Source organism: Patagioenas fasciata, chromosome 4, assembly GCF_037038585.1.
Source record: "Patagioenas fasciata isolate bPatFas1 chromosome 4, bPatFas1.hap1, whole genome shotgun sequence".
Taxonomy (NCBI): domain Eukaryota; kingdom Metazoa; phylum Chordata; class Aves; order Columbiformes; family Columbidae; genus Patagioenas; species Patagioenas fasciata.
The window spans coordinates 6974606-7001788 of record NC_092523.1 but is presented as its reverse complement, the minus strand read 5'-3'; the positions used below and the strand labels follow the sequence as shown (position 1 = coordinate 7001788).

Here is a 27183-nt window from a genome sequence, read left to right as displayed (position 1 = left end):
CTCATGGCTGAACCAAAGAAGAAACGTGCAAGGGTAGGAATCCACCAGAACAGCCTAAGTTATGTCTACTTAAACTTGGACTCATACCTGGATTTCTTTTTTTACAGCTGTACAAATTAACAAATAGACACATTGATCACATCAATGAATTCTTGCTCCTTGAAAGGAGCGAAACAGAAGTTCTGTCTTCCTCAGGTCCTGGAGAAACACTGTTCTGTACTGCCCAACTGCGTTTGATTTTTTTAAACAAGACAGAACAGGAGAAAGTGGTTGAAGTCTTGTTTTATTCAGCTGACAAAGTGGCAAATGATTAATGGTAGGTTACAAACGTTATTTTGGTTGGATCACAAGCCCACTTGGTAAGATGGGGAAACAGAAACGTTACACAAATTGTACAGAAGCTTCCTGAAGTTGGTTGTCATGATAACTCAAACCCAACACAAATACAACAAGGTGGTGAAGTTAAATACAGTGCAAGTAAACAAGATGATACCCGTGCTTGGATGTAACGCTTCCCGCCCCTCCAAGAGCTTGCTTTGTAACCCTCGGGAGATCCAAGGATTTTTCTTTCCAGCACAAACGATTGTGGAACTGCCTCCGAAACTACAGCCCTACCTCACTGCACCTGAGTTGTTCCCAACCCCACGGCGCTGGCGTACGCTGTCAGGATATCCACAATTTGTTTTGTTTCCAGGGTCATTCGCGCTTCGGTCAGCCAGTCGTGTGCCACTCGCCTCGACTCTCCTCTTAACTGGTTGACAAATTTAGCCGCCAGCTCCAGATCTCCGTGTTCGATGCAATAGGACGCATAAGACAGTAATTTAAATGTATCGAGGTCGTCGGCGCTCAGCTCGGCCGGTGGCTTCAGCTGTTGAGGGTGAAACACAAGCAGCGACTGCAGGTAGGACAGGAAATATTGGTACAAGCTGTTTCTGGTTTCATCGATCATAGCCACTCTTTTGGCCAGTTTTTGGACTGTGTAGAAGCGCGCTCTGAGCGCCTCCTCGCTGTACACTCCCCGCGTCAGGGACTCCGGCGGCAGAGCTGCTGTTAAGGCTTCTGTGAAGGCGTTGTCGGAGCAGCTGGCTTTGATGGCCTTCACCGCGCTCTCCAGCGGCTCCGTCGGACTATCCCCAGAGGCTGTTTTCATGCAATATTTAAGCGCTTCTACAGAAAGCCAGAGCTGATGGGCCTTTCTGGCTTCCTCTTCTGCTACGGCGTGACCTGCAAAAATAAGGCAAGAAGGGGCTCAGCTGGGAGTGCACAGAGTTTAGAACACAAGCAGCAAAAGCCACCCCTCGTCAAAACTGCTTTCAAAAGCAGCCACCCCCTCAGCACTTGACCTTAAAGTAAATCTGCTCTACAATTTAGGTGCAGATCAAGAGAACAGCTTTGGACTCATGCAGCTGTGATTTGCTGGCAAACCCAGGCCCGTGTGCCTAATTGCCTAAGGCCTCTGTGCATAAGCCCTATGTGCCTAAGCCTGGGTTTAGGCACCCAGGTCTGGGCAAGGGGCCTCTGGGGAACTGTGACTTTAGTCCTTAAAGAAAAGGGATTTCAGTGCTCACTCTCCACTGCCTGCTCGATTCCTTTCAGTCGGGCGTACGCGGTGTTTATATCCAGCGTGAAGTTGTCGAGCTGTTCCTGAGTAAGGCGTCTGAACTGCATTTCCTGTTCGCTGAGCTTCTCCGATAAGTTCTGAAAAAGCAAGATACACACATCAGACCAAACGGCTGTTTAGTTCTATTTACCTTATTTTTAATATATGTGTCTGTAAATCTTGTTATTGCTAGGGACAATGCAGATAGTAAATACAATATACCAGTATTAAGCCTTATTAGGGTGAATTTCACTGTTACTGCACTTGGAACTGTTAAAAATTCCTTGCCTATAGGAAAAGCTTTTAAGAGAAGTCTGAATAAAACCTACACTGTTCAGGTATTTTATTTCATCTCTGGAAGAGGAGCAGCTCAGCCTTCTGTTAGACGGTTCAGGACTCACCTCTTGCTTTGCAAGGGTTTAAACATCGCCCAGATTCCCCTGGGGGTGTTTCTCATGTACCTGCTCAAATTCCTCCTTCAGTTCCTGCTCCTGGATCTTCAGGACGTCCCTCAGGTGGTCGGTGTGGGCAGCAGCCTGGCGCCGGAGCTGGGTCCGCATTTCCCCCTCCATCACCTCTCGCACTTCTTCCACCTACACGCACCAGCGGCTGTTATTACACCTCTATTGTCCAACTGTTTGTCACACACTGTTAGTTTGTCATCCATCAGCGAGCACCTCAGGGCACATTTCATCAAAGAGGCCTTGAAAGAGCCCATGTTTCATTTTAAAAAACTGTTCAGGTCTGTTTTTATAACTGAGCCTGTTCCTAAAGACTTGAAAAAACATCTTCACCCCCCCCCAGCGCCAGAAACTTGTGGTTACACTCACCGGGCACTTCATGCATTTATCAAAATACTATGGAAAAGATAGAGTAATACGACAAACTAATCACTCTGGTGTTTATAAACCAGCTTTCAAACAAAATGTACTTCACCTTTTCCCTACATGCTGTGATACTGTCCGAGTTGGACACAGTAATGAAACAGTAATATCCTTTTTAACCTGATCTTGTCTAAAACAGCCACTTAGGAGAGCGCAGGTTAGCACAAGGGAGCACAGTGCAGGTTTATTTAAGAGCAGTTGAACAGCTTTTTGGTTTTATGAGGTTTTTTAGAGGATTGTGTCATTTCCAACCTTTTACTAAATGCACAGATGACAGTTCAGACAACCTTTTCAAAGAGCTCTAAATTAACACCTGTTACTGAAACGCTTTGAACTAACAGGCTATAGGTGAAATCCTTAGTTTCCCTCATGTCAATGCAACTTCTCAACTAACGGCCAGTGTTTAATCTCATTTTCAGATGTATGTATGTGAAAAAGGCAGCGCTATTTGGCACAAGTGTCTGCCTGCAATACGGTATCTCAAAAGATAAAACCTCCAGTGCCCAGTTTCCTAAATTTGTAAGTTATATGTGGCTTCACGTCCAACACAGCATTAAAAGCCCGAGTTTTCCTAGTCCTTTTGAAAGAAATCAAATCCCAAACCCCTCGCAAAGTGGAAGAACGCAGAGGTGCCTCCTGGAGGGGCTGCATAACCTTCAGGTGGCCACACTGGGTCAGGTCAAACATTTCCTCTGACCCAGGAATCCCAGCAGACAGGTACCATCAAAAAGTCCTTCCCTCTTTAGCTGGATGATTTTACCTTCTAACGTTGCAGAAGTTTCTTTGCCCAACATCTCCTTCCCACCGTTAGCCTGAGGGTCACCCCATCTGAACTCTCCCATCGCTCCTAACATCCCAGTTGCTCTCCTGTGTACTTCCCTCTAACTCTCCTGCCTCCTTTTTGAGCCAGAGATTCAACCAGGTCTGTTACCACCACTTTACCTTCTTCTCCTGCTCTGTTGCAATCTCACTTCTGTGATGCTCCAGCGCTTTGGCCACGGCCGCCTCAAATGCCTTTTTATCTTCAAGCTTCTGCTTCTCCAGGGCTGTCTCGATGTGCTGCTGTTCCCTCACTCGCTGCTCCGCCAGCTCCTTGTTTAACTGGTCGATGCGACGATGGGCGTGTGCGATAAGGGAATTTAAGTCGTCCGTCGATAACTGGTCGGCTACAGAAAACACGGGGCGCTAGGGAGGTCTGCAGTGAAAAGTCACCGCGCTGCTCGCCCGCCTCCCACTCGAGCACCCCAAGGCTCCTCATGCTTGACCAATAAGCGTGTTTTATGGACAGTTTCTCAGCACTTCAAGCCCTTGAGCTGTGCTGACACCCACCCGGTATTGCTTTCTGAGCCACACCGACAAGCAAGTGCTTTCTATCGCTGTAACAGAAATTATCATAGTGTCTCTGAAGTGATTCACAGCTCTTATTTACACTCCTGTATCCATGCTCAATTAGGGGAGAATTCCAACAACTCAATCCATCTTTTTCTTTACACCTCCACATATTTTCCCCTGTGACAGCAGACAGAGCAGCAGGACACATAAAACCCCAGGGCTGACCGATACCTCCTGCTGGGTACTCGCTTACGGAAACCTGATCCTGAGAACACCGAAGTCACCGTGAGAGACAGCCAGAATTACCTTCTCTCTTCAACAGTCCTCCAGAGCAACAATCACATTTCTTACGCCAATTTTGTACCTTGTGGGCTTGGCTACTCCCAAGAGCAGCAGGGGTCACAACTACAACTTCTGCTATTTTTCTGCTGGAGGATGACACACGCTACGCCTGCAGCGCTTGGTGACCTGAGAATGGCACAGACTCTGTAAAACGCTGCAGCTCGTTTTGCTCTGGCTGACGGCGAACTTGGAAAACCAGGGTCTAAATAAAGCAAGTGCAATTCCACAGCCCTTCAGCCGTCCTGCTGGTGAGTGCTGGAGAAAGGGCTGGGCAGGAGGGCTCGGAGCAGTGGGACGAGTGTCCAGCACCACTAAGCTCAGCTGTTCAGCTTAACACTGTTACAAACAGAACGGGGTTCTACTGCACTCCAGCTTTAGAAGGTTTCTTTGATCAGAAGGGAAAAATAAATAATAATGGACCTCAGAATCAAATTGTTGATAATCAATATTGCTAGAATCAATCATGAAGATCAAATTTGGAGAGGCATGACAAGTTCAAATTAAGTGAATCTGGTTTCGGTTTCAGGCAGAGGTTTCAGCAGCATTGGCAGGAGCTGGCGCTTCCAGCACCGCTCTGGAGCCAGGACCGTGGGTCTGCGTGGGGACAAACGTCCTCACACGGTGTAACTGGAACCAGGCAAAGCTGTTTCTCACTGGAACCTCAGCAGCAGGTATCGACCAGCTTAAATTCACAAAGAAAATTTAAACCTGGCTTTCTCAACCAAACAGTCACACCCAGTTGGAAGTGCTGCTAGACAAGTAGTTTGTGGTTTAAGCTAGATGTGCAAAACGAGTGGAAAGGATCCCAAAGTGTTTTAGGAACACGCCTTTGTTGATACTGCTGGTAATTTAAAGTGATGTACCAGACAAACATCAGAAAGAACAGAGAAGAGATGACATTCACAAGAGCAGGACAAGTGACAGGAACTCACCTAAGTCAGTTACCTCTGCAACAGAAAGAGAAGAGGTTGGAAAAGTTAATGCACGTTCACTACAGCAAGTCAGTCATGCAAAAGTGAAATAGAAAACTAAGAGCTTGTTATAGAAATACAGAAAATAGAAACAGAAACAGAAAACTAAGAGCTTGTTATCTACAGTGCCTTAAACATGAGCCCAAGTCTTTAGGAATTTAGGAAGAACAGAATGTCACATATAAGTGTCTCTTTGTGTTACAGGCAAGATGAAGCACAGAACATCCCAGCCTCTTAAAATCACCGCTGGAAGCCCACAGGTTGATGTTGAAGTTTAGCCAGAGCAAGGAAGACAAACTTGAGGCAGAAAAGTACAACAGGACACAGGAAATTTTAGTCTGACACTTTGAGATTCTTCTAAATCAGAAGCAGTTGGTTAAGAAACAAATTCCCAAGAGGCAGCGAAAGTCACAGACTCTTAACAGATCAGTCCCATGTGCTTCAGTAGATCACACCACTATGAAACTGAGTGTGCAGAAGCTACCGGGGGATTCCCATCCCTCCCGTGAAAGCACAGCAGGCGCAAAACCCAAGATGTTCTCCCTTTATCCTGCCCACGGAAAAGCAGCTCATGAGATTTCAGACTTCAGGCAAAGAATTGCATCAACAAAGCATAAGATGTCGATTCACTACTTCGGTGCAGCATCCTGTATTGTTTGCGGTAAGTTACCACGTTGATTTAATTTAGAAATAACATACACTGGGGTAGGTAAGGTATGAACAATGAATTCTTTCAGTGTATCTGTCATTTCAGTGATGATCCAGAGAAATTCAGGGAGTTCTTTATCGCTCTGTAATAAAGGTTTATGATAAACCCTATAATCGGAGAGCCAACCAGACAAGGACTTGATTTGATCCAAAGCTGGAGTGACCTGGCTGGCTGCTGGGAACACCAGGGGAGGGAAGAGATGTTTAAACAACCATGATACTTATCACACAACAATGACATTTTCTGAAACTCCCAGTACAGCACAAGCAGTTTCCGGAATTAAGCCTCTTCATAACACATGCTTTTAGGTTACTTATTTCAAATGTGAATTAATTTTCACTTCAAACCAACCAAACAATAAATCAGGATGCTGGACATGCAATTCGGTGGCTGTAGTTACAGGAACACCACGAACCAAAGCGAGTGATGTGTCACAGGCCCCAAGTGACCCTGAAATCGGAGACTTACTGAGCCCCTTCCAGCCGGGCTGCACATCGGGGGTGATGCTGTCGAGCTCTCGCTGAAACTCTTCTCTAGCTGTAGCCACAAGCTCATGATACTGAGCTACGATCTTGGCCTCAGTTTGCGCTGCCTGAACCTGTAACAAACCAAAAGGACATCAGTTTATTTTTAAAGGCAGGCCCTGAGTTAGAGGCAGATAATGTAACCCCCTGGATCAACCAAAGCAAACTCACTTTGGGGAGAAAAAACCTCACCCTGTGAAATCAAACCTCTCGTATAGAATTATTTGCTGGAACTACCACTAATCCATTTTGCCTCATCCACAGACTGTAACTAGATAGTCTGTAGCCTAGACAGGACCAAAAGAGTATCTTAAATTCAGTTAATATCTTTGAAGATCTCTAGCTCTTTTTCTCTGCTTGCAGCTGTCACATAGGCCTAATAACTCCTGTTGTGGCAGCTGCCCCTCCTCTCAGTAAGTTCTGATGTTCTCATTATTAGGCTAAATTACTCAAAACGCTCCTGGTGAATTTTCAACTGTCCTGCCAAGGGAGATAAATTTCATCTTTACAGTTCTTCCCCCATCTTCTGAGCTGTAAAGTGATTTACGCAGTGAGTCATTAGCACACATTGCCCCTGCTCCTCCCTGACCTTGTGCTACACTCCTCTTGGCATTACCCGTCACACACAGGAAGGACAGACACCAATGAAGCTGCCCGGAGACTCTTTCAGGACAGAACTCAAGTTCTCACAAAGATCTTGGCATGTCTGATTACTGGTAGCATAATCAGCTCAAAGACTGAGTCTAGCTTAAAAGGGACGGAATTTACACTTTTAAAATATTTAACCTGCCACAGAGAGTTTGGAAACAGGAAGTCTGCGTGGGCTGCCGGGTCCTCCTTACTCTAAGGGCAACTATTTGTACAAATACTATACAAACACTCTGTGGAAGTGTCACCTTTTTCACGACGTTGTCCAAGTCAACTAACAAATGATGAAGATTTTCTTCTGCAGTGACAATGTGAGATTTGGCTCCCGTGATCTGAGACTTCTTGGCATTCTCGATTACACCTTTCATCTTCTCTAACTCTTCTCTGAAAAGAGAAGCAGCTGCTGATTAGAACTCACAATAGGTCTTATGACATTACCGCAAATAAATATTTACTTGATGCCATCTGCATTTATAGGAAGAACTACTGGATAAGTCTACAGGTGCTTCCCATCTTCCAGCTCTGTGACTAAGGTGCTTGAAATCTAAAGATGTCAGTGTGTCTGTTCCATGTAAAATGAGAATTATTTACAGTACGATTAGTACTCAAGGCTTAGGTGGAAGGGGAAGATGAAAGAAAGGAGTTAGTATTAGTAAAGCTAAGTTAGTGTCAGAAGGCAGAATCTCCATCACACAGAGTATCAAGGAAACATTTTTAATACAGGTGGTTTACACTTGCAGAGAGTTTTGGACATGGTGACTGGTGGAGATAAGTGAGGATGGGAGAAAATTTATAGAGCTCTGTAAAGATAGATTTATAATTTCTTTATAATTGAGAAAGAACTGATCTCCCCTAGCATAATTGGAAATCAAAGAAAAAGTGAACAAGCATTCATTTTCCAAATCCATTCAAACCAACGGAGGTTTCTAATGACGTCATTGGAATAAGGAGCAAGTTTTAAAATAAACAAGGGCAAAGGCATCCAATAGAGCAGTAGAGAATGAAAGCTGGCGCATCTGGGGTTTGCGTTACCTTTGGTTTACTCTTTGAAACCTCAGTTACACCTCTGAACCATTTTCAGTCAGCACAGCAACTTCAAAGGTAATAGAAGTTTATAACTGAAATGGCAACCGTGCAACTACAAGGAGGCTGCTGCCCCCTCAGCCTCAGCAGCAGCAAAGGATTCCAGATTTACTTCTACCCTCATTAACAAGGGCAACTTGGAGATATTTGTCTGTCATCTTATTTTTGCTGCACACTCTATGCACATCTGCGCGGTTCATGCGGAACCTTGGGCTGCGAGCAGTGCTCCTTTTCAGAATTGAGGTTTTTCTTAGATGTGCTTAATAAAAATCCAACCTTAAAAGCAACTCTGCTGACACACGGAACTGCCAAACGATGCTGTAAGGTTTAATTTTTCAATACAAGTAAAAGAAGTTGCTGATGTTACCAATTTAATACACAGAGAGTATAGTCATGGTGTCCTTACAATAGGTTTAATATTGACAATATTATCCAAAAATAATACTAAAAATGGATTTTTTTTAACTCTTGCTTAAACTTACCAACACTATATATAAATACTATGGAGATAAACAAGTTCTTAAAAATAGGATTGTTTCAGACTCTTTGGTACAGCACCTAAGGCACCTAAGATGTACACGCTGCAAATTAAAATATCCATTAGTATATGTGACTTCTTTGGATGTGGCACAAACACTTCAGTTTCACGTGAACACGGGTGAATGCACGCTTTCTAGAAACTACTGAGTGTCTGCCAGCCCTCGCGTGGGCGATATTAATTCAATTAACCCTCAAAACAAGCAGCTCACTTGGCTTTCAGAAGGGCATCGGCGGCTTCATCCACCGCTCTCCTCCGATCCTTCAGCGCCTCCTCCACCGTGCGCCACTGGGATGACTTTTTCTCCCCAGCAGCCTAAGAAGCACAGATGCCTAATTAGGGTCATCACAATCAGGAAATAAAAACACAACAAAGCCTGTAAAGACTAAGAAGTTGCTACATTCACTTCACTCAAACTGAGCAACATGTTTATGTTTTACCAACAGCACAGCTAGAAGTTTTATGAATTATTTTTCTCTTCCAATATTTTGGTTTTGTTTGGTTCTTAATCTTAATGGCAACAGCCATTTGTCCACACAGAAGAGCTTGTTTGAGGATCGCTGTGTGGTGTCACAAAATTTGGAAGGAAACCTCTACATGTATTTAAGTAACACTTCAAGTATTAAGTTTACAAGCAATTTTAAAGTACCGTTATACTTTAAAGTTGCTCAATTTTAAATAAACTTACTACTTAAGCTTAAAATCCCAAGCGTTTGTTTAGTTGCCCATATGCCCCGTTTGCTTGATTAACCACTAGATCATATTGTCTGCTCCAGAACTGAATAGGAAGCAGCGGTTCCACACAAACTCCAGTATTAACACACTAGAAGCACAAGCTGGTATTGCTTGTGCATGCCTTGCTCGTTTCCAGACACAAAATGAACAATCCAACCAGAAGATTTTGCCAAAGGGAATGGTTCAAAGAAATTATAGGGTGGGCAGTATGATACCCTAATGAGATCTAGGTAAAAAATGGGTTTGGGAATTGTAATACAATGTGAAGACTGCCAATGTATTAACTTCCTGCAAAAGAGAAGTAAAGGAGTTGGGGAAAAAAGAACAAAATTCAAAAGCAAATCCACTGTGTTATTCAACTACACAACATTTCACAAGGGGAAAGATTAGTTGTGATAAAAGTAAAGCCATCGCAAGAAAAGCTTCCAGCTGTAATTGTGAAATGAAAAGTTTTGCTGAACACAATAAATAATTTTTTAAAGTCCCTGTTTGTCCAGTTTACCTCAGAATTGTCCATGGCCTCCTTGAGTATCTGCGAATGGGCATTCACTGCTTGCACAGCAGATTCCTGGGCAGTGATCGCCTGAAGGGTCACACGAGTTGCTGTGCTCAGGGCTGCTTCTAGAGTTGCTGCAAGGGCTGGAAAAAAAACATTAATTAACTGAATTAAACTAGAAAGAGTCTTAGAGTCAGTAAAATGACACATTATATCCTCCACATCTCCTGATGTTATTTTTTATGACCCAGAAGAGTTGGTTGGTTTGGGAGCGACGCTGCAGCCAACAGAAGAAGAAAAGTCAGCACAACACGCTCCTGTTGAGTCTGCACTCACAGCAGTAAAGTGACTCAGTGAAGTCCTTTACTGCATTTCTGCACGGGGGTGCAGTTAAACCAACAGGTATTTTCCATCTTCATTTGTTACAATGGTTATTAAGAGGAAACCAGGAAATTTTCCTATTTACCACAAGAAAGATATGTCCCAAATGCAGAGTTATCCTTCCTAGCCTAGAAGGTGGTAGACTCAACCACCTATTCCTGTTGGTACAGAAGCACAAATGAGCTATTAATTATTCAAGCAGGAACCAAACCAGAATGGTTAATCAGAGTGAGCAATGTCTGCTTTTCAGGAGTCAGGCATTTATTCCTAAGTTACCACCTTTCCAGGAAATATTCCTCAGCATTTTTTCAGTGTAACATTTCAACTTCTTCAATTGCATGAAAGTCACTGTACGAAGCAAACAGCTAATACCAAACCTCTTGTTTCTGTTGGTGTTGCTCTTCCACACCACACAAAGCTCTGGGCAAGAGCAGCAGCAGAGCACAACCAGTCTGCTCCAAGCCCACTAAGTCCAGGCTTGTACATCTTTCTCATCCCTCCTGTGCAATAACAGCCCAGGGCTCGGGCTTTGGCTGAGGACCAAGGTGCTCAGAGGAAAGTCTGCGTGTGGTCGACACATCTGCCAAGATCTCGTTTGAAATGCACAGTGGTGGGAAAGGTCAGATCAGAAGCAGCACGCTGCACCAGCGCCACTTCCACCATCAGCCCTTGCCATGCAAAAAGAGAATCGTTTTGGCTGGAAGAGACCCTCAGGATCATCGAGTCCAACCATAACCTACCTCTGGCACTAAACCATGTCCCTAAGAACCTCATCTATGTGTATTTTAAACCCCTCCAGGGATAGTGACTCAGCCACTTCCATGGGCAGTCTGTTCCAGTGCCTGACAACCCTTTCCATTAAGAATTTTTTCCTAATATCCAATCTAAACCTCCCCTGGTGCAACTTGAGGCCATTTCCTCTCGTCCTATCGCTTGTTACTTGGAAGAAGAGACCAACACCCTCCATGCTACAACCTCCTTTCAGGCAGTTGCAGACAGTGAGAAGGTCTCCCCTCACCCTCTTGTTCTCCAGGCTGAACATCCCAGTTGATAGAAAGGCCGTAGCTCCGACAAACAGGTTGAAGCACATCCAGTATGTGGCCTCAGTACCATTAAACTCCCTTTCATTCCTATTTTCACTGTTTAGAATTATGATAACAATAAACTTTCACTTACTTAAAACACAGTTTCTGTTCAGCATCCTGCAGTCAATGCCTCGAGTCTACCCACCCTCAAAACTCCTTCCGTAAGCACAGAAGGTCGCAGATCTACTGCAGTTGGCTGTCCCTGCACTGCGTCGTGTCACAAGTGACCCTTCAACACCCTCCATTTTTTTGTCCTCATCAACACCAGCTGGAGGACAACATGGAACCTTTTGAATCTGCAGCTTGAGGTGGGCTTGCTTTCAGAAGGGAAGTGTCAAGGTAGCTGGCTACAGATTGCCTGGACATCTTGAACAGCAAAACACCATCTACAAAAAAAGATTTCTCTATTTTTTGGGCTTTCCCCAAGGCAAGCTAGGAAAGGACCCCAATTTAAACCAAGATCCTGATTTAAACAATCATGTTGCAACCAAACCAAGACTAAACAACGGCCCAGAAGTATTTAAAATCTAAACTGCTGTATTTAAAATCTAAGGATTGGCAGAAAGAGGGAATGGCAGGAAGATGTGTCAGGGGAGGTTTAGGTTGGACATTAGGAAAAGGTTCTTCACTCAGAGGGTGCTGGACACTGGAACAGGCTCCCCAGGGAGGTGTCACAGCCCCAAGCCTGACTGTTCAAGAAGAGACTGGACAACACCCTCAGACACACGGTGTGAACTGTGGGGTTGTCACATGCAGGGACAGGAGTTGGACTCAATGATCCTTGTGGGTCCCTTCCAACTCAGGACATTCTATGAGTCCAATAAACTAAGTGGGGGTGAGGGGAGAGGCAAAGCTCTTTTTTTTTTGGCAAGACACACAAGGGGGACATGAGTTTTGGGACAGAGGAAAAGCCAGACCACCTCTCAGTAATGCAGCTGCATTAACAGGCCCAAGTTAGAACCCAAACACGGAATTGTCATAGTTCCCAACCCAGAACCTACAGGCAACTCCTCACAGTTGTCTTGACACACCATCCCCGAATCACCACCCAACATGTTGAGGCAGCATGTCTGCAGCCAAGGAGCTGGGGATCACAGATGGCAACCCAAGCACAAGTCAACAGCACATGCCACAGATGAAGTGAAGGAATGGTTTCCCTCTGATCGGCATCTACAAGATGACATCTGGAACATAGCATCTCATTTTGAGAGCCTCAAGGTAAGAAAGACCCAAAAAAACCAGGGAGTGAACGCTGGAGAAGTACGAAGATGGTTGTGGGGATGGGAGCACGTGACAGGTGAGAGGCTGAGGGGTCTGGGCTTGTTCTGACCTAAAGAAGAGAAGCCAAAGGAGTGTTCAAGTAACGCCTGCCACAGCTCAAAGAGTGTTAGAGACTGATCCAGGCTTCTCAGAGGTGCCCAGAAAAAAGGCAAGAGGCAGTAGATCCAAGTGCCAAGGGAAATTAATTGGATGTATCGAGTTCTCCATCATAAGAAGCAATGAGTAGACTACAGACCTTCAGCATCCATTTCAACCCCAAATTTTCCATCATTCTCTGACTATCAGTTATTTCTTAGTGGGTTGAAAAAGCTTCAACAGCAGTTATTGTGCCAACACAACACAAGGACAACAACAAAGAGATGTGTAAGCAACTTAGAACTCGAAAGCCAGTACAGTCCAACAATTCTTCTGCCATGTATTGGAAACCATCAATCTGGACTTACCCGATATCTTCTCCTGCTCCTCTTTGTCTTGCTGGGCAAGCCGGGCTGCAACTTCTTCTGGTGACCGTTCTTTTATAGCCTGGGAACCTTCGTGTTCTTTACCTATTCAGTAAAAAGAGTTAAAACTTTGTAGTAGAAAGTCCAAATTAATACAGAGATTACTTGTAGGGAAGTAACTCTCTTTTCAAAACTGATTTTTATAGTTGATATTACTTTTTAAGACCTAACTTCTGTATGAAGCCATGCTGAAACTGCCTCACGTTTTTTTTATATCCATAACTACCAGTCTCAAACCTTCTTAAAATTAAAAACAGTAGCACGGATACCTCACGTGCATCTGTAGACTTTATGTTGTGTAGTAACAAAAATATACAACATTCAGAAATGAAAGGCAAAGCAAGAACTGGAAAATACTTATGGAGCCAAGTTTAAATTTTAAGTGAATGTCTGTACTTATTTTTTTGCGGTTCTCTTTTGGCATGCTTGGGAAGTCCAGCCAAAGGGAAGATTAGGGAGGGAGCTGTGGTGAATCCCAATTATACTCTATTCCATACCCTAAGGCTGCTTAAAACGTCTGTAAGAGTGAGTATTGACCTCAGAAATTCTCTCAAGACCAACAGCAAGTCTGCATCTGAACTAAGATCTCTCAGCTCTCAGCCTCATGCTGCAACAAAACTCATCAGGTTACCTTTTAATAAAGCTGATGCTAACTCAGAATAACGTATTTACTTACTGCTGGCATTCTTTTTATGAAATGTGTGCATACATAAAGAAATGAATAGATTCTCATCTGAAAGAAACTATCACAAAGAAGTGCTTCTTGTTGAGTTAAACAATAAATGCAGTTTCTTCACTTGGCCCTGGGCAGACAGGCTTTTAAGAACAGCAACCAGAAAGCCGCAAAGAGCGGAGGCAAACTGGACTGTGCACGTTCCAGTCCAGCACCAAGTCAGGCTTTCCTCTTGTGCTCACCCTGCACCTGCCCCAGGCATCAATCTCAGCTTCTTCATATGTTAAAAACCTATTTACAGACAACGGAAGTTTTCTTCTGCAAAAGGCACAAAGAATCACGCCTTTAAAAAGTGACAAATACCAACACAGAAGTAAGAATTTATGCACTCAAAGCTACAGGATTTTCTTTTAATTCATTGTATTCATATGATCTTTTTCACCTTCTCCAGTCTGTATTCCTGGCGCTGGCACCGACACAGCTACACCTGTTGCAGAGATGATCTGTGCCGCAGCCTTGCCCGCTGGTAAGTACAGTTATAGAACAAAGGCAGTTAGTATATATGAGCTATAATGTAAGAACAGGGATAAAAGACTTCATTATTTTCCTGTGTAGAAACATATTATTTGGACATGGAAATTGTTATTTCCAGAAAAATATAGTTTCCTGGACAAAGAGCAACGAGGTGTTATTTACACATACACACACAGCTATGAGAGATAAATGTTAAAAGATGTCACAACTGCTCCTCTCTAAACCAGTTCCATTTGATCTGGCTTTAGAGTAGGCCAGCAATTATCCAAAATTAAGCTTCTTGCGCTTGCACGAAGAAGAGGTAAATGGCCTCAGAGTGCAGCACCTAAAGTGCTCTTCCTGCTGGGACTCATATCTCAACTGCGCGGGTTAATCATTGTTTGTGTCAGATGCCAAATATTCTATAAGGTAAATAAGTTTCCAAAAATAATAGCCAGAAAAATAGCTAAAGCTATTTTAGACAAATTTTCTCATGACTGAAAATAAAATGACATAAATCCTAAGAAATTATAACATTCTCATCCTCAACCACTCCACAGGACTGTTTTAATTTACCCTAGGATGTACGATGTCAGAGATCACTAAGCCTTTTACTTCTCTCTACGTGACATTCTGTAAAGTTACCTTCTTTTTCCTCTGAAGGAGCAACAGCTTCTGTTTTGCTCATCTGGGATTTGGTAACGGGCTGTTTAGACTCCTTCATTACTTCTGCTACAGATGAGATCTTCAGTGGACCTTGCTGTATCTTCAAAAAATAAGAAATATGATCAGTTTGCCAAACAGCCTGTGTCTCACTGTGTCTAACAGAAAAGAACATTTTCACGTCCAGATGACTGTATCATAAATCTAAACTTCAAGGTACGCATGAAAACAGCAGCAAGACCACATAATCTTTTACCTTGATTTTTAATTTAGAAGGTATCTTTACAATTTTCACCTCTCCAAAACCAAAGGTGTAGTAGTGGCATTTTCCCTACAAATATTTATTAAGGTATGCATAAAAAGCAAATAGTTTTGTGCCCCCAAAATTCCAAACACTTCTGAGTGTTTTGACAGATAACAGATAACACAGAAACTATAAAACCCACAAGTCTATAAAGGTCTGAAACAATTCCAGAAAGCAGATTTTGATTATTTCTCCTTGGACATTATTTAGTCCATACAGGGATATCTTAAATTCATTCAGTTGACACTTTTTATTTCAAACCTCTTGACGATTTATTGTCAAACCAAGTCAGACCATCGGTCTTCTCTACCCAGCTTCAGTTTTTTGGGTAACTGCTCCACAAACTGGCTCTCTCAATGGTACTTTTTTGTTCACCAACACTTAGGGGAGTCACTCCTCCCATCCAGCTTCTAGGCAACTCCTTTTCAAGTTGTAGTTGAAAAAATATATAATTGTTTTAAAGACATGTGAATGCATAAAGAACAAATGTGATTTTCTTACAGATATCACTGTGCAGAAGATGCTACAGGCACGGTGAGGGGTTGACAGGCATGGAAGAATCAGTTACGTGATTTCCCTTTGAAAGGATTCAGATGCTGGTGTTTGGGGCAGACAAACACTTACTCGAGCGCAGAGTATTGTGAGATTTTCTGTTATTAATCCTTTCATATCCATCATGCAAAGGCACAAGAGTTAGAGCCATGACTGGGCAGGAGATAATTTAACTTTGCTGTCTGACTGGTCTGTTTTGCAAAATTCACTAGTGCCTGGGAGGCAGTAAGAACTTAGATGGTCACAAATCAAGTGAAGCGAAAACCAGAAGAGACAGTTTTGGTTAACTGATATTCTCCCATTCATTAAGAACAACTTTCTTAAACTCCAAATAAAAATATTCTGGGTTTCTTGAAGGTCAGATGGCTCCTGAAAGCTCAGGACAACCACAGCCATATAGCAGCTTTTCAGCATTCTTGGATAACTGGGAAGCATTTGCTTTCAGATGCAGGAAGAGAGAAACTTCCAGATTCCATTTCCAGAGCTGTGCTGAAGGCTGTATGGGGTTTTCCCTTCTGCAGGGTTGTGCTGTTAAGATTTCAGTGCCTGATGATTATGCATTCAAATCTTCATTCATTCAAAAATGTTCTCGGTCCTCTTCAAAATAGCTTCATCTTAGCCTAACCGTTTTCTAATCCTGCTACATCACTAATTACACCCTGATAAAATAGTTAAATTCTATCATGTCACCTCTCTCCCCAGTTTATTTCTGACTATAAGCAGAGCAGCTATTTAGTTAGGATCCTAGTAGATGATTTTACTGTAAATAAGTTTTACAACCCACAGACCACAATCACAAGATCATAATGGGAAATGTACATGAGCGCTGTTACGCGGCACCAAGTAGTACCTCCATTCATAATTCTGAAACATTTTTAATTTAAGAATTCTTTAAAATTCTTAAATTCTTAGCACACAGCAAATTAATCAGAATTGGGGAGAGGGGAGAGGGGAGAGGGGAGAGGGGAGAGGGGAGAGGGGAGAGGGGAGAGGGGAGAGGGGAGAGGGGAGAGGGGAGAGGGGAGAGGGGAGAGGGGAGAGGGGAGAGGGGAGAGGGGAGAGGGGAGAGGGGAGAGGGGAGAGGGGAGAGGATGAAAGAGTGGGGGTGAATGGGAAGCACTTACCGGTTTCTTTGGCATCGGTGCGCTATAAGGTGCAGGACCAAGTGCCATCTCAAAGAGTTTATCCGAGTAGGGCACGGCCTTCTCCACGCTCTCCCGGAACTGCGGATCATAGCTGGCGTACAGGATGGTTCCACCTACTCCTCCCCCCACAAACAGGACACTTCCACCGATGATTTTGCCTACAGAAACGCTAAGGGAGGAAAGAAGAGTGAAAATTATACAAATTGTATTATATGACAAACATCTAAGGGTTTGCAAGGCTTTATACAGCTGGGGAGAACCACTGTGTTCCAGAAACCTCACAACAAACCCAGCACCCACTTTAAATCACTTAGAGCACCAGTGAGGCTCTGGTGCTGTACTGGTTCATGACTGACCCAAAGATAAAATGGCAACACACAACCTTCCTTCTAAATACTCATCATCTTGATTAGCTCCATTTAAATCTGACTGAATCAAGCATGGAACATACAAACCCATGAGAATAAGAGTTACTCAACAACAAAAAGAATCCCACCATTACTGATTTGCTCTCATGTGGAACCAAGGAGCAGATTCCCTCTTGCTCAACCAACAGAAGAGCCAATTCCACCCTCCAACAGCTCCTACGTACCCAGGCTCTCCCGAGGGGGTGGCATATCCCCGGCACAGTCGTAAGGGACGGAGTGACGCTCTCCCACACCGGCTGTTCTGCAAGGGGAGGAGAAGGCGAGAGTTAAGCAGTGAGCACATTGAAACATCTCTTCATCTCAGCAGCACAGGACGGGTTTGCTCCATCGTCATGTGTTGCATGCCCAACAAAGAGAAGGACCCAGCACTAGCACTGGAATCTGTTTTTCCTAAACAAAGAAGAGTTTTCTCATGTGCAGCTTGCAAGTTAAGGGCATTTTAAGAAATTAAGCATTTTGAAAAATTATTAAAAAAAAAAACCAAACCCAAACCAGCTTATTTTTGCGTTTATTGTGCCTATTTCTAGTCCCTATCTCCCGGTCAGGCAGGATAACTGGGTTAGTTCAGAGCCTCTTCAACAATCTCGTGCGCTAGAACAGCCCAGCTGGGAGCAGCACAAAAGACAACAACAGCTGTTTAAATACTTAAAACTTCTCATTTCTGACAACATACGAGCAGTTCTCCTTGAGCTTCCAGCCCAAGAGACACTGGATTATAATATAAATTAAATTACCACATGAAGAGTGATATTTCATTATATCCTACTTAACAAAAACCACATTACCCAAGATTTTTATCATCTTTATACTTTAGCTGAAAATTAAGATTTACTAGAAAGACAGGTTGAGCGACTCCAGCCCACAGAATCCAAAACTCTGTCCCTCTCAGGTATTTTTTTCTCCCACACATAAATTGCTAAGAGAAGAATACAGAACACATGGGAAATCAGAGTGCAAGCCACAAAAGGAACTTTTCCCAGAGCTGAGATATTTTGGGCAACTACTATTTTTTTCTGTAAAGAAGAAAAAAGAAAATTGGAAGATGCTTCACCACAGCATAGTCCCAAAAGACAAGTTTTCTATTTCCTTTGGCATATGGCAATATGTAACAAGCACAAATCCTGTGGTTTAGGTCCCATCTTTGTCCAACAGCGTAGAGAGGAAAGGCAGGAACACCAAATTCTTATTCTTTCCAGAACAGCAGCCAAAATATTTAATTAGTAACAGGAGCACGTGTGCAGCAACAGGAAACGTGTTCTTCTTACCCCCAAGGCCTTCATGAGCTCTCACTGTGCTCTGTGGTTGATTTTCTGGTTCATGATGGACAGAACAAGAGACAAAATAATAAATACAGAATCATCAAATAGTTTGGGTTGGAAGGGACCTTCAAAGCTCATCAGTGCCACCCCTGCCATGAGCAGGGACATCTTCACCAGCTCAGGTTGCTCAGAGCCCCGTCCAGCCTGGCATTGAATGTATACTCTGTGATGTTTTTGATGATCAGACTTGATTGCCCCAGAAGCATACACTGAGGCTTCACCAGCTCTTTCAAGGGGCACTTCACTAATAAAAGCCTCTTAAATAATTTCATAATTGACTGCTGGACACACTTCTGTGTCTTGACAGGATGCTATTACACCATGAAGCACAGGATGAGCAAAATATTTGAGCATTATGCGTACAGCTCAACCCAATAAAATGAGGGAGGGAAAAAATAAAGTTACTTTGTGTTGATCAGCTCAATTTCAGTCCCTTTCAACACTCTGGGTGCACGTTATTTTGCCTAATGCTCCCCTGGAAATAAACCCTTGCTCCCAAGGCCCTCGCCAGGTTTTATGGAGGTTGTTCCACGCCACGCCACGGCAAGAGGGAGCTTACAGCAACTGACTCGCCCATGTTCAGGCTGGACTTGCCTTCGAGGAGATGCTGGTGGCTGCCACAACTGTAACCTCGGTACCTGGGCTGGTATTTCCCTTTTCATGTCAGCTACAGACCCTCCTCACGCCTACCAATGGCAAATAACACCATACACAGAGAGTTTTCCCACCTTCGGTAAACACATCTGCCCTGGCGTTTGGAAACAGGCAGCTGGTGGATTCTGAAAGAAAACTTCTTCTTATTGTTCAGCATTTGTGCTTTGGACATCAGGAGGGGTTTTTTTGTGGGATTTTTGGTTTTGGTCTAGATGCTCTATGGACCAGATGAGCTGTTGCAGGGGGTCCACAGGAGGTCACCAAGATGATTCAAGGCTGGAACAGCTCTGCTGGGAGGACAAGCTGAGAGAGTTGGGGTGTTCAGCTGGAGAAGAGAAGGCTCCGGGGAGACCTTATTGCGGCCTTTCTGTACTTAAAAGAGGCCAATAAAAAGATGAGGGCAGACTTTTTAGCAGGGCCTGTTGCGAAAGGACAAGGGGTGATGGTTTTAACCTAAAAGAGGGAAGATTCAGGACAGACATGAGGAAGAGATTTTTGCCCCTGAGGATGGTGAAACACTGTCCCGGGTTGCCCAGGGAGGTGGTGGATGCCCCATCCCTGGAGACATCCCAGGCCAGGCTGGACGGGGCTCTGAGCAACCTGAGCTGGTGAAGATGTCCCTGCTCATGGCAGGGGTGGCACTGGATGAGCTTTGAAGGTCCCTTCCAACCCAAATTCTTCTGTGATTCTATGATCTTTCGAGGTCCCATCCAAGCTGGGCTGCTCTAGGATTAGCCAAATCCTCGTTTTTGTTCATCAAGATGAGAATAACGCAAACACGGGTGCTCAGTCTACACTGTCAGACTCACACTAGTGCACACACAGCAACGAGAGCGATGACTAAAACCAAAACAAATCTCCACCAACTCATTCCTTCAAGGTGCTGCAACAAACAGACACTCTCACTGCTGGCCAGGGGAACAACAACCACAAATCTTTAGGTATTAATGTCTTATGAACAGAAGCCCAAGCCTGATTTTCCTCCTTCAAATATAAATACACTACTACCTCCAAAAATCACTGATTTCTTAAAAATATATTTTTTTAAAGAAGCATTGCTCTCTTTCGGCTGTCATAATAATCTTGCTTGTATTTGCTGTATCACTGTAACAGGTAGTTTCTAATCTCTCCTTTGCATAACTTGCATAAGCTGATCATTGTTTTAGACCCCTGTTATTTACAATAATGCCTCAAACGATTCGGAAGAAATAGATCACACAGATGTCACTACACCCTGTAAAAGGCAGAAATAAACCACTTGCTGTCCTGCAGAAGAGAAGACAGAAAACCCTTGGGGTAAAGCGTCACAGGTCACTGTGGTCAGAGCAGAGTAGCACTTGCTGTTTCTGCCTCCTCCACCTCCCACAGTTCCATGTGCTATTTGTTTCACCTAACTTCTTAAATCCTTATTATTTGACATTCATTATCTACTATTATACACTTTGCAGGGCACATCACGCCTTCGCTCTGGTTAATATTAAGAGCCCAAATAAATCCAGTGTTCGATGTTCTCCATAAGAGGAGGCAAAGAGCTCAGGTAGAGCACAGCATGGCAGAACATCATTAAAAAAATAAACTCTGCCTTGCAGGCATATAATTCATGGGTAATTTCAAACAACCAGACCCAGGACACGCCATCCTTGGCGTTCACGCTGCCCTAGCTCATCCTCTCCTTGTCACCAGGCATTTTGACCCAGAATTTGCACAGAACGAAGCTTGTGAGACACGTCCGGTTTTCTGCAAATTGGGATGTGTGTATTTAAACAGCAAGAGCAAAGAAGAAGCTTCAGGGGAAGCACGTCTTCGTTATGATGGAGGTTAGGTGTAATGAGGATATCTGAGCACAGAACACAAATTAATTTGCCATAATTCAAGGCTTCTGCCAAATACTGTAACTTTTTATTAAAAGCCCTGTTTCTTTTCAAAGAAAACTACAGAAATATTCCAAATAAGGGAGGCGGTTTTTCTGCAGTGCTGCACATGTAGCTGCAAACATTTATGAAATTGCTGTGATGAAGATCCACTTTTCCCACAGCCACAACTTCATTTTACTCGTTAATAAACTCGCTAATCCCCCACACACAGAGCTAACAGTAAGAGGGAAGGTTAAAACTTCTCCAGGCTTCTCCCAGTCTCCACCACGAGTTCTCTGCTGGGATTTTCCACACTTAGACCTTCACGCTGCTCCAGCCTTGGGGAGCAGCAGTTCCTTTGCTGTCCTCAAACCCGGCCACGCTCTGGCTCTTTCAGCCCACTCACACAACCCAGCACCATCACGGACCTGTCACCCCATGGGCCTGACCAGCTCCAGCTCTGCTGAGACAACCAGACTCTTTTCAACCTGTAAAGGAGCATCTTAAAATCAAAACAAATAGAAGCAGACTTGCCTCACTGCCAGCTTCTGTACATCATATAAGCAAAAAGGGTTTATTTCCATCCTTAAAAAATAAACTGTTGAAATTTGCCACTCCTAATATTAAAAAAACAAATACACACATATAATTTTTGGCTCTATCAAAGCAAAACAATCAGGTTTTCCTAGCTGAACAGCAAGGTAACAGCGAGGTGCTGTCACTCACTCTTTGATAATGCCACGATCAGGTCTTTAGCAAACAGAGCAGGGCGAGAGAAACTCATAAACAGCACACGAGACACACCGAGTCTTGTGTCAAAAAGGATGGACTAAAGTGCAGACAGCGTAGTAAAGAGAAGAAAACAGAAGATGGATAAGAAGATGTGAAAATCGCGTCATTGTGGCTGCCTGGGGGTCACCACAGCCAGAGCAGAGAATAAACCAACATGGTTGCTCCGGCAGGAACGGGTCTGTTGAACGTATTCCCTGACCAGCGAGGACACTGTCCCAAGCCAGCATGACCAGATGGGACATCCTGGTGTCTCCACCTTGCTGTCCCTTCCAGGCCTGGCAGCATTCAAGTTTTAGTTGCTGAAAGTCCATGGGACCAGCAACTGTTTTCACACATATATATACCACAGTACAAGACAAAGCTTCCCTGTAATGTGAATAAAAAGAAGCAAAACGCAGAAAAAAAAACTGTTTCACTACAAACACACTATTGCTATCCAAATTACACCTCTGTTGTACTTGGTCTCATTAGGAAATGAAGAAAAATTTAAAAAGAAGTTATTTTTTGAAGGAAGGAAACAACCAGGAAAGGTACAGAAAACAACCTCGAATGCTGTGGCACCTCTGTGTTTGGACAGTTCTTGCACCAAATGTTTACAGACCGCAGGCACATTTCCAAGCTGCAAAGCACAAAGTGGCTCTTCCAGCGCTGCGCAGCCATTCCACCCACGTTCTTTTCAAGACTGAATACATGCACAGAGCCCAAAGAGATAAACATCTGTGAATGCCTGGGGTTTGTCTTCTCAGCTCCGACCTTCCTGTAAACCCAGAGCCCTATTTCCGTGGGCATCAGATGACCTGGTCTGGAGAATCCTCCAGCCTTATAAAGCAGCAAAGACCAGCTGCCGTGGTGGAAAAGGTTGGTGGTGATGGAATCAGATGTTGTTACTGTTAAGCAGACACCTCAGTTGGGCCCCCCAGTTCAACAAGGACAGGGAACTGCTTGAGAGAGTCCAGCGCAGGGCAATGAAGATGATGGAGTAGAGCATGAGGAAAGGCTGAGGGAGCTGGGGCTCTTTAGCTTGGAGGAGACTGTGGGGTGACCTAATTAATGTTTATAAATATGTAAAGGCTGAGTGTCAGGAGGATGGAGCCAGGCTCTTCTCGGTGACAACCAATGACAGGACAAGGGGCAATGGGTATAAACTGGAACACAAGAGGTTTCATTTAAATTTGAGAAGAAACTTCTTCACAGTGAGGGTGACAGAGCCTGGCCCAGGCTGCCCAGGGGGGTTGTGGAGTCTCCTACTCTGGAGGCATTCAAGACCTGCCTGCACACCTTCCTGTGTAACCTCATCTGTTCCTGCTCCGGCGAGGGATTGGACTGGATGAGCTTCCAAAGTCTCATTCCCTAACATTGATTCTGTGACCTGATCTACAAACTGCGGCCTCAGTAGAGCAATCACCCTCACCTGTAAACCCTTGTAGCTTCTTAAAGTTGGCTGACCGCTTTACACAAGCTCTGCAGTGTATAATCACCCTCATCTCTGCTGCTGAGGAAGGGCAAAGGTCTTTTGTATATTCTCTCCTCATGTGCCTGGCTGTGAGGACGGAGGGATCCCTGTGACAGGCACTGGGTTCCACAGGCCCCGCACACCTGGTGGGTGACACTGCTCATCACCCTGAGCACCGGGTCCCCTGCCAGGAACAGTACGGTCGGGGGCAGAGCGGGGATGGGCTGTGAGGGACCGGGGCAGTGAGGGACCGAGGGAGGCCGCGGCGGGTAAGACAAGGTCACGTCCTTCCCGCCGGTGAGTGGGCCCGCCCTCCCCACCGCCGAGGAGCCGGCCGACCGTGTGGCACCGCCGGGCCCTGCCGCCCCTCGAGGCTGCGGCCGCCGCTCCCCGGCGCTGCCTCAAGGCCGTGACGGGCGGGAGAGGCTGCAGCGGGCCCGGTACGGCAATGGCGAAGGGGAGACTACAGCCCCCAACACGCACCGCGGCACGCCCCGCCCGCTCCTGCCGGTGCCACCACGCACGGCGAGACCCGACAAGGACTACAAGTCCCGGCATGCCTTGCGGGCGGCGCGCCCCTCTGCTTCGCGCGGGGCTGGCGCGCTGCACGCCGGGACTCGTAGTACACGCGGCACACTGGCGTACAGCCCCCGCCCGCCCGAGCGACCCGTTGGCGCTCGCGGCTGCCCCTCAACAGCGCAGCAGCCAATCGCGGCCCGCGCGTGCAGAGTCATTCAGAAAAGCCGGAGCCGCGATTAGAGGACGCGCCGCGCCCCGCAGCCCCTGCCCACCCCCGCTGGCCCCGCTCGTCCCGCCAGCAGGCCCGGCCCGGCCTCACCGACCAGAGAACAGGTGACAGTGGGGACGGCCCGCGGGGCTTCCCCCGGGGCTGCGCGCCGCCCTACTCACCTGCACGGCCACAGCGAGCCCCGCTCGGTGACACGCCCGCAGCATGGCCTCGGACCGGCGGCCGGGCGGGCTGCAGGAAGGCGCCGTGCGCGGTAACTCCCAACGCCGCCCGTCTCCGCCCCCCCACGGCGCGAGTAAAGCACAACGCGCATGCGCGCGGCCGCCAGAGCTTCCGTTACGCAGAGTGACGGGGGATACGTCCAATCAGGGACGCGGAGCGGGGCGTATGCAAATGTCACATCCCGGCGTGTGTCCCTGACAGGAGGCGGCCCCGGTGGCACATGCGCCCGGATCGTTCCTGGGGCCGCCCCGCTGGGTCCGTGCAGAGCTCCCTGGGAAGCGGTTGCCACCGGTTATCACTGGCTATGAGGCGTACCCGGCAGCGAGTACGCGGCGGCCCGAAGCGGCCACAAGCAGCGCTCCGCTGGGCGGGGCCCGGCGCCGCTCCGCCCTCGGCGCAGCGTGACCTTCGCCGGCCACCGTAGCGTGGGGACATGGCGGCTGCGGCGGTGCGCGGGGCTGTGGCGGGTCGGTGCGCGGGGGACGCGGGCGCCATGTCGGGCCGGGGGCGCTGCCTGCCAAATGGCGGCACCGGGCGGTGCCGCGGGGCGTCTCCTCAGGCTCTGTCGGTCTCTCCGCAGGGATCCTGGGCCGCTGGGCCCCCTGGGCCGCTCGCTGCCCCGCCACGGGACGCGCTCTCTCCGGTCTCGCCGCCCGAGGCGTCGGCCAAGTGCGGGCACCGACGGCGGCCCCGCTGTGGAAACCGCGGCTGCTCCCGGGGAACCCGCCCGGTGGAGGCGACACCTCCATCCTTAGCAGGTACCGCCTGTGCCGCTTCTCCTTGTAGAAAAAGAGCTTAAAAGGAAAATTGCACAGGACGTTCCATCTAAACATGAGGAGAAACTTCTTTACGTTGAGGTGCCAGAGCCTGGACCAGGCTGCCCAGAGAGGCTGTGGAGTCTCCTTCTCTGGAGACATTCAAACCCGCCTGGACACCTTCCTGTGTGATCTGCTCTGGTGAACCTGCTTTAGCAGGTGGGTTGGACTGGATGATCTCCAGAGGTCCCTTCAACCCCAACCAGTCTGTGATTTATATAAACCTCATCACCTGAGAAACCTCTCAGGCTGCTTTTTACTCTGTGTTAGCCCTGAGTCTCCCAATTCTGTCAATAATGCCCTAGGCAGGTGGCAAAATGGAATACACTTTAGCGAAATAAGCTTTACAAAAAACCATGTTGTTAACAATCAGCACTGTTTCTCTTGCTGGGCATCAATATTTTAAAAGTAATTTCTGAATGCTGGTAACAGCAAGTGTTGCCCTTGAGCGTTTAACTTCTTTCACTAGATGAAAGAGCTGGTTTGTGTGGAATAACAGCATGGAGATGAGTTTTGTCTAGAATTCAGCACTGTGGTTAAGTGGCATGCTGTCATGTTAGATGAGCTCTTGACAACCTTCTGACAAGTCACAGCCACTTCTCATTTCAGTTTACATGAAAAACCCAGTGATTACTTTTAGAAAAAGATGCTTCTCTCCTATTTTTTCCTTTTTTTGGGGATTTGTTTTTCTTTAGTGTCACAGCTCTACTCCCAAGCCTACTGCAGCAGCCAGCGAGGACTCTCACTTACTGTAGCTTACGGAAAGGGAAGAGGAAAACCGTGAAAGCCGTCACTGAGCGGTTTCTGCGCCTGCACAATGGCCTTTGGGTTAGGAGACAGGTGAGGTTTGTTTGGTTTTTGTGGGCTTTTCTTGTAATGAAAGCATCTTTACAGCCAGTGGGCTAAGTGGTTTTCTTCCATTAGAGGGCAGCAGCTAGTGTGGAAATTAACAAAAGCTTCAGAGCCTCCTGTCTTCGTCAAAGTGGGGAATTTTTCACTGAGCAGTATTGCTGTGTATATATATATATCTCTATCTTTTGTGTATTTTCTTCTGCCAGTCTGGTTACAAGAAGAAGCTGTGGAAGAAGTCGGCTTCCCAGAAGAAGCGTTTGAGGGAGCTGGTGCTGTGCACTAGAACGCAGTGTAAACTCCTTGATAAAATGACGACTTCTTTCTGGAAAAGAAGGAATTGGTATGTTGATGATCCCTACCAGAAATATCACGATCGCACGAATCTTCATTTGTAGAGGTGGTGGTACGTGTGGTACGGTCTGAATTTTAGACTGTAAATCTGTAATACCTGTTACTTATCTAAATAAACATATACCTATCATCTGGTCAGAATTATGGGGATCAATACCCAAAATAAAGGAATGTTCAAGATTATCTTGAGCTGCAGTTTATATTTCACTCAGCAGAGGCCATGCTGGTCACCTACATGTTCTGAGATCTTTTGGTTTCCTGCGATCATTAAGTATGTGGATGAATACAATCTAAACATCACTAAAGGTGAACAATTCAACATATTTCAGATTAAAATGTTTAAAATAAACATGTTTAAATAACCCCAGGATGCATTTTGCTGTGTCCATACTTATCAATGGCTCACTGAATAGAGTTCCTTGGGGAAAGGGAGGAAGAGCAGAGTCCAGTTTGGTATTGTCAGCTGTCACAGTACCAGATGAACTGTTGTCATGTCTCCATCGAAAAGAAAGAACAGTTTCATGTCTGCGTTTTTTATAACTGATGTAAAAATGCATTAGCCACCAATTTCATTACAGGACTCACGTTTTGTGTCCTGTGTTGGGTTTTGTGTAGCTGAATATATATTCTTTGGGTCCTACACTACATCCTCAAGCAGTCTCTTCTTGTTTATTTTTTATTTTTAAGCCTAATTCTACCTCACACTCTATATCTCTGATCACACTTCTGTATGGAAC

At 45.6% G+C, this 27183-nt stretch overlaps 2 protein-coding genes across 5 annotated transcripts; one reads left to right on the top strand and one right to left on the bottom strand.

The window, feature by feature from the left end:
• Nucleotides 1–266: 266 nt before the first annotated feature.
• Nucleotides 267–24519, bottom strand: IMMT (inner membrane mitochondrial protein). Of its 4 annotated transcripts, XM_065837634.2 has the most exons (15): nt 24368–24519; nt 17552–17628; nt 16939–17128; nt 14941–15061; nt 14225–14305; nt 13053–13154; nt 9869–10005; nt 8843–8946; nt 7259–7394; nt 6307–6436; nt 5091–5105; nt 3427–3650; nt 2062–2193; nt 1569–1698; nt 267–1224 (listed from the first exon to the last, which is right to left on the bottom strand). In XM_065837634.2, the coding sequence occupies exons 1-15, from the start codon at nt 24410–24412 to the stop codon at nt 617–619; spliced, it is 2232 nt and encodes a 743-aa protein (XP_065693706.1). In that variant the 5' UTR covers nt 24413–24519; the 3' UTR covers nt 267–616. The 4 variants fall into 4 exon arrangements, with proteins under 4 accessions (XP_065693706.1, XP_071664564.1, XP_071664565.1 ...); XM_071808463.1 differs by lacking the exon at nt 5091–5105; XM_071808464.1 differs by lacking the exon at nt 14225–14305.
• Nucleotides 24520–24793: 274 nt separating this feature from the next.
• Nucleotides 24794–26629, top strand: MRPL35 (mitochondrial ribosomal protein L35). The gene is made up of 4 exons (XM_065837637.2): nt 24794–24895; nt 25009–25186; nt 25939–26083; nt 26302–26629. The coding sequence occupies exons 1-4, from the start codon at nt 24862–24864 to the stop codon at nt 26488–26490; spliced, it is 546 nt and encodes a 181-aa protein (XP_065693709.1). The 5' UTR covers nt 24794–24861; the 3' UTR covers nt 26491–26629.
• Nucleotides 26630–27183: the final 554 nt, after the last annotated feature.

What these genes read in the sequence shown, in the direction of transcription:
- IMMT (XM_065837634.2), bottom strand. Translation starts at nt 24,412, where the DNA reads ATGCTGCGGGCGTGTCACCGAGCGGGGCTCGCTGTGGCCGTGCAG. An exon ending in AGGCCATGGACAATTCTGAG is followed by an intron (nt 8,947 to 9,868) that starts GTAAACTGGACA and finishes TGTGCTTCTTAG; the next exon opens with GCTGCTGGGGAGAAAAAGTC. An exon ending in AATCGAGCAGGCAGTGGAGA is followed by an intron (nt 1,225 to 1,568) that starts GTGAGCACTGAA and finishes TTATTTTTGCAG; the next exon opens with GTCACGCCGTAGCAGAAGAG.
- MRPL35 (XM_065837637.2), top strand. Translation starts at nt 24,862, where the DNA reads ATGGCGGCTGCGGCGGTGCGCGGGGCTGTGGCGG. An exon ending in GGTGCGCGGGGCTGTGGCGG is followed by an intron (nt 24,896 to 25,008) that starts GTCGGTGCGCGG and finishes GTCTCTCCGCAG; the next exon opens with GGATCCTGGGCCGCTGGGCC. An exon ending in GCCTTTGGGTTAGGAGACAG is followed by an intron (nt 26,084 to 26,301) that starts GTGAGGTTTGTT and finishes TTCTTCTGCCAG; the next exon opens with TCTGGTTACAAGAAGAAGCT.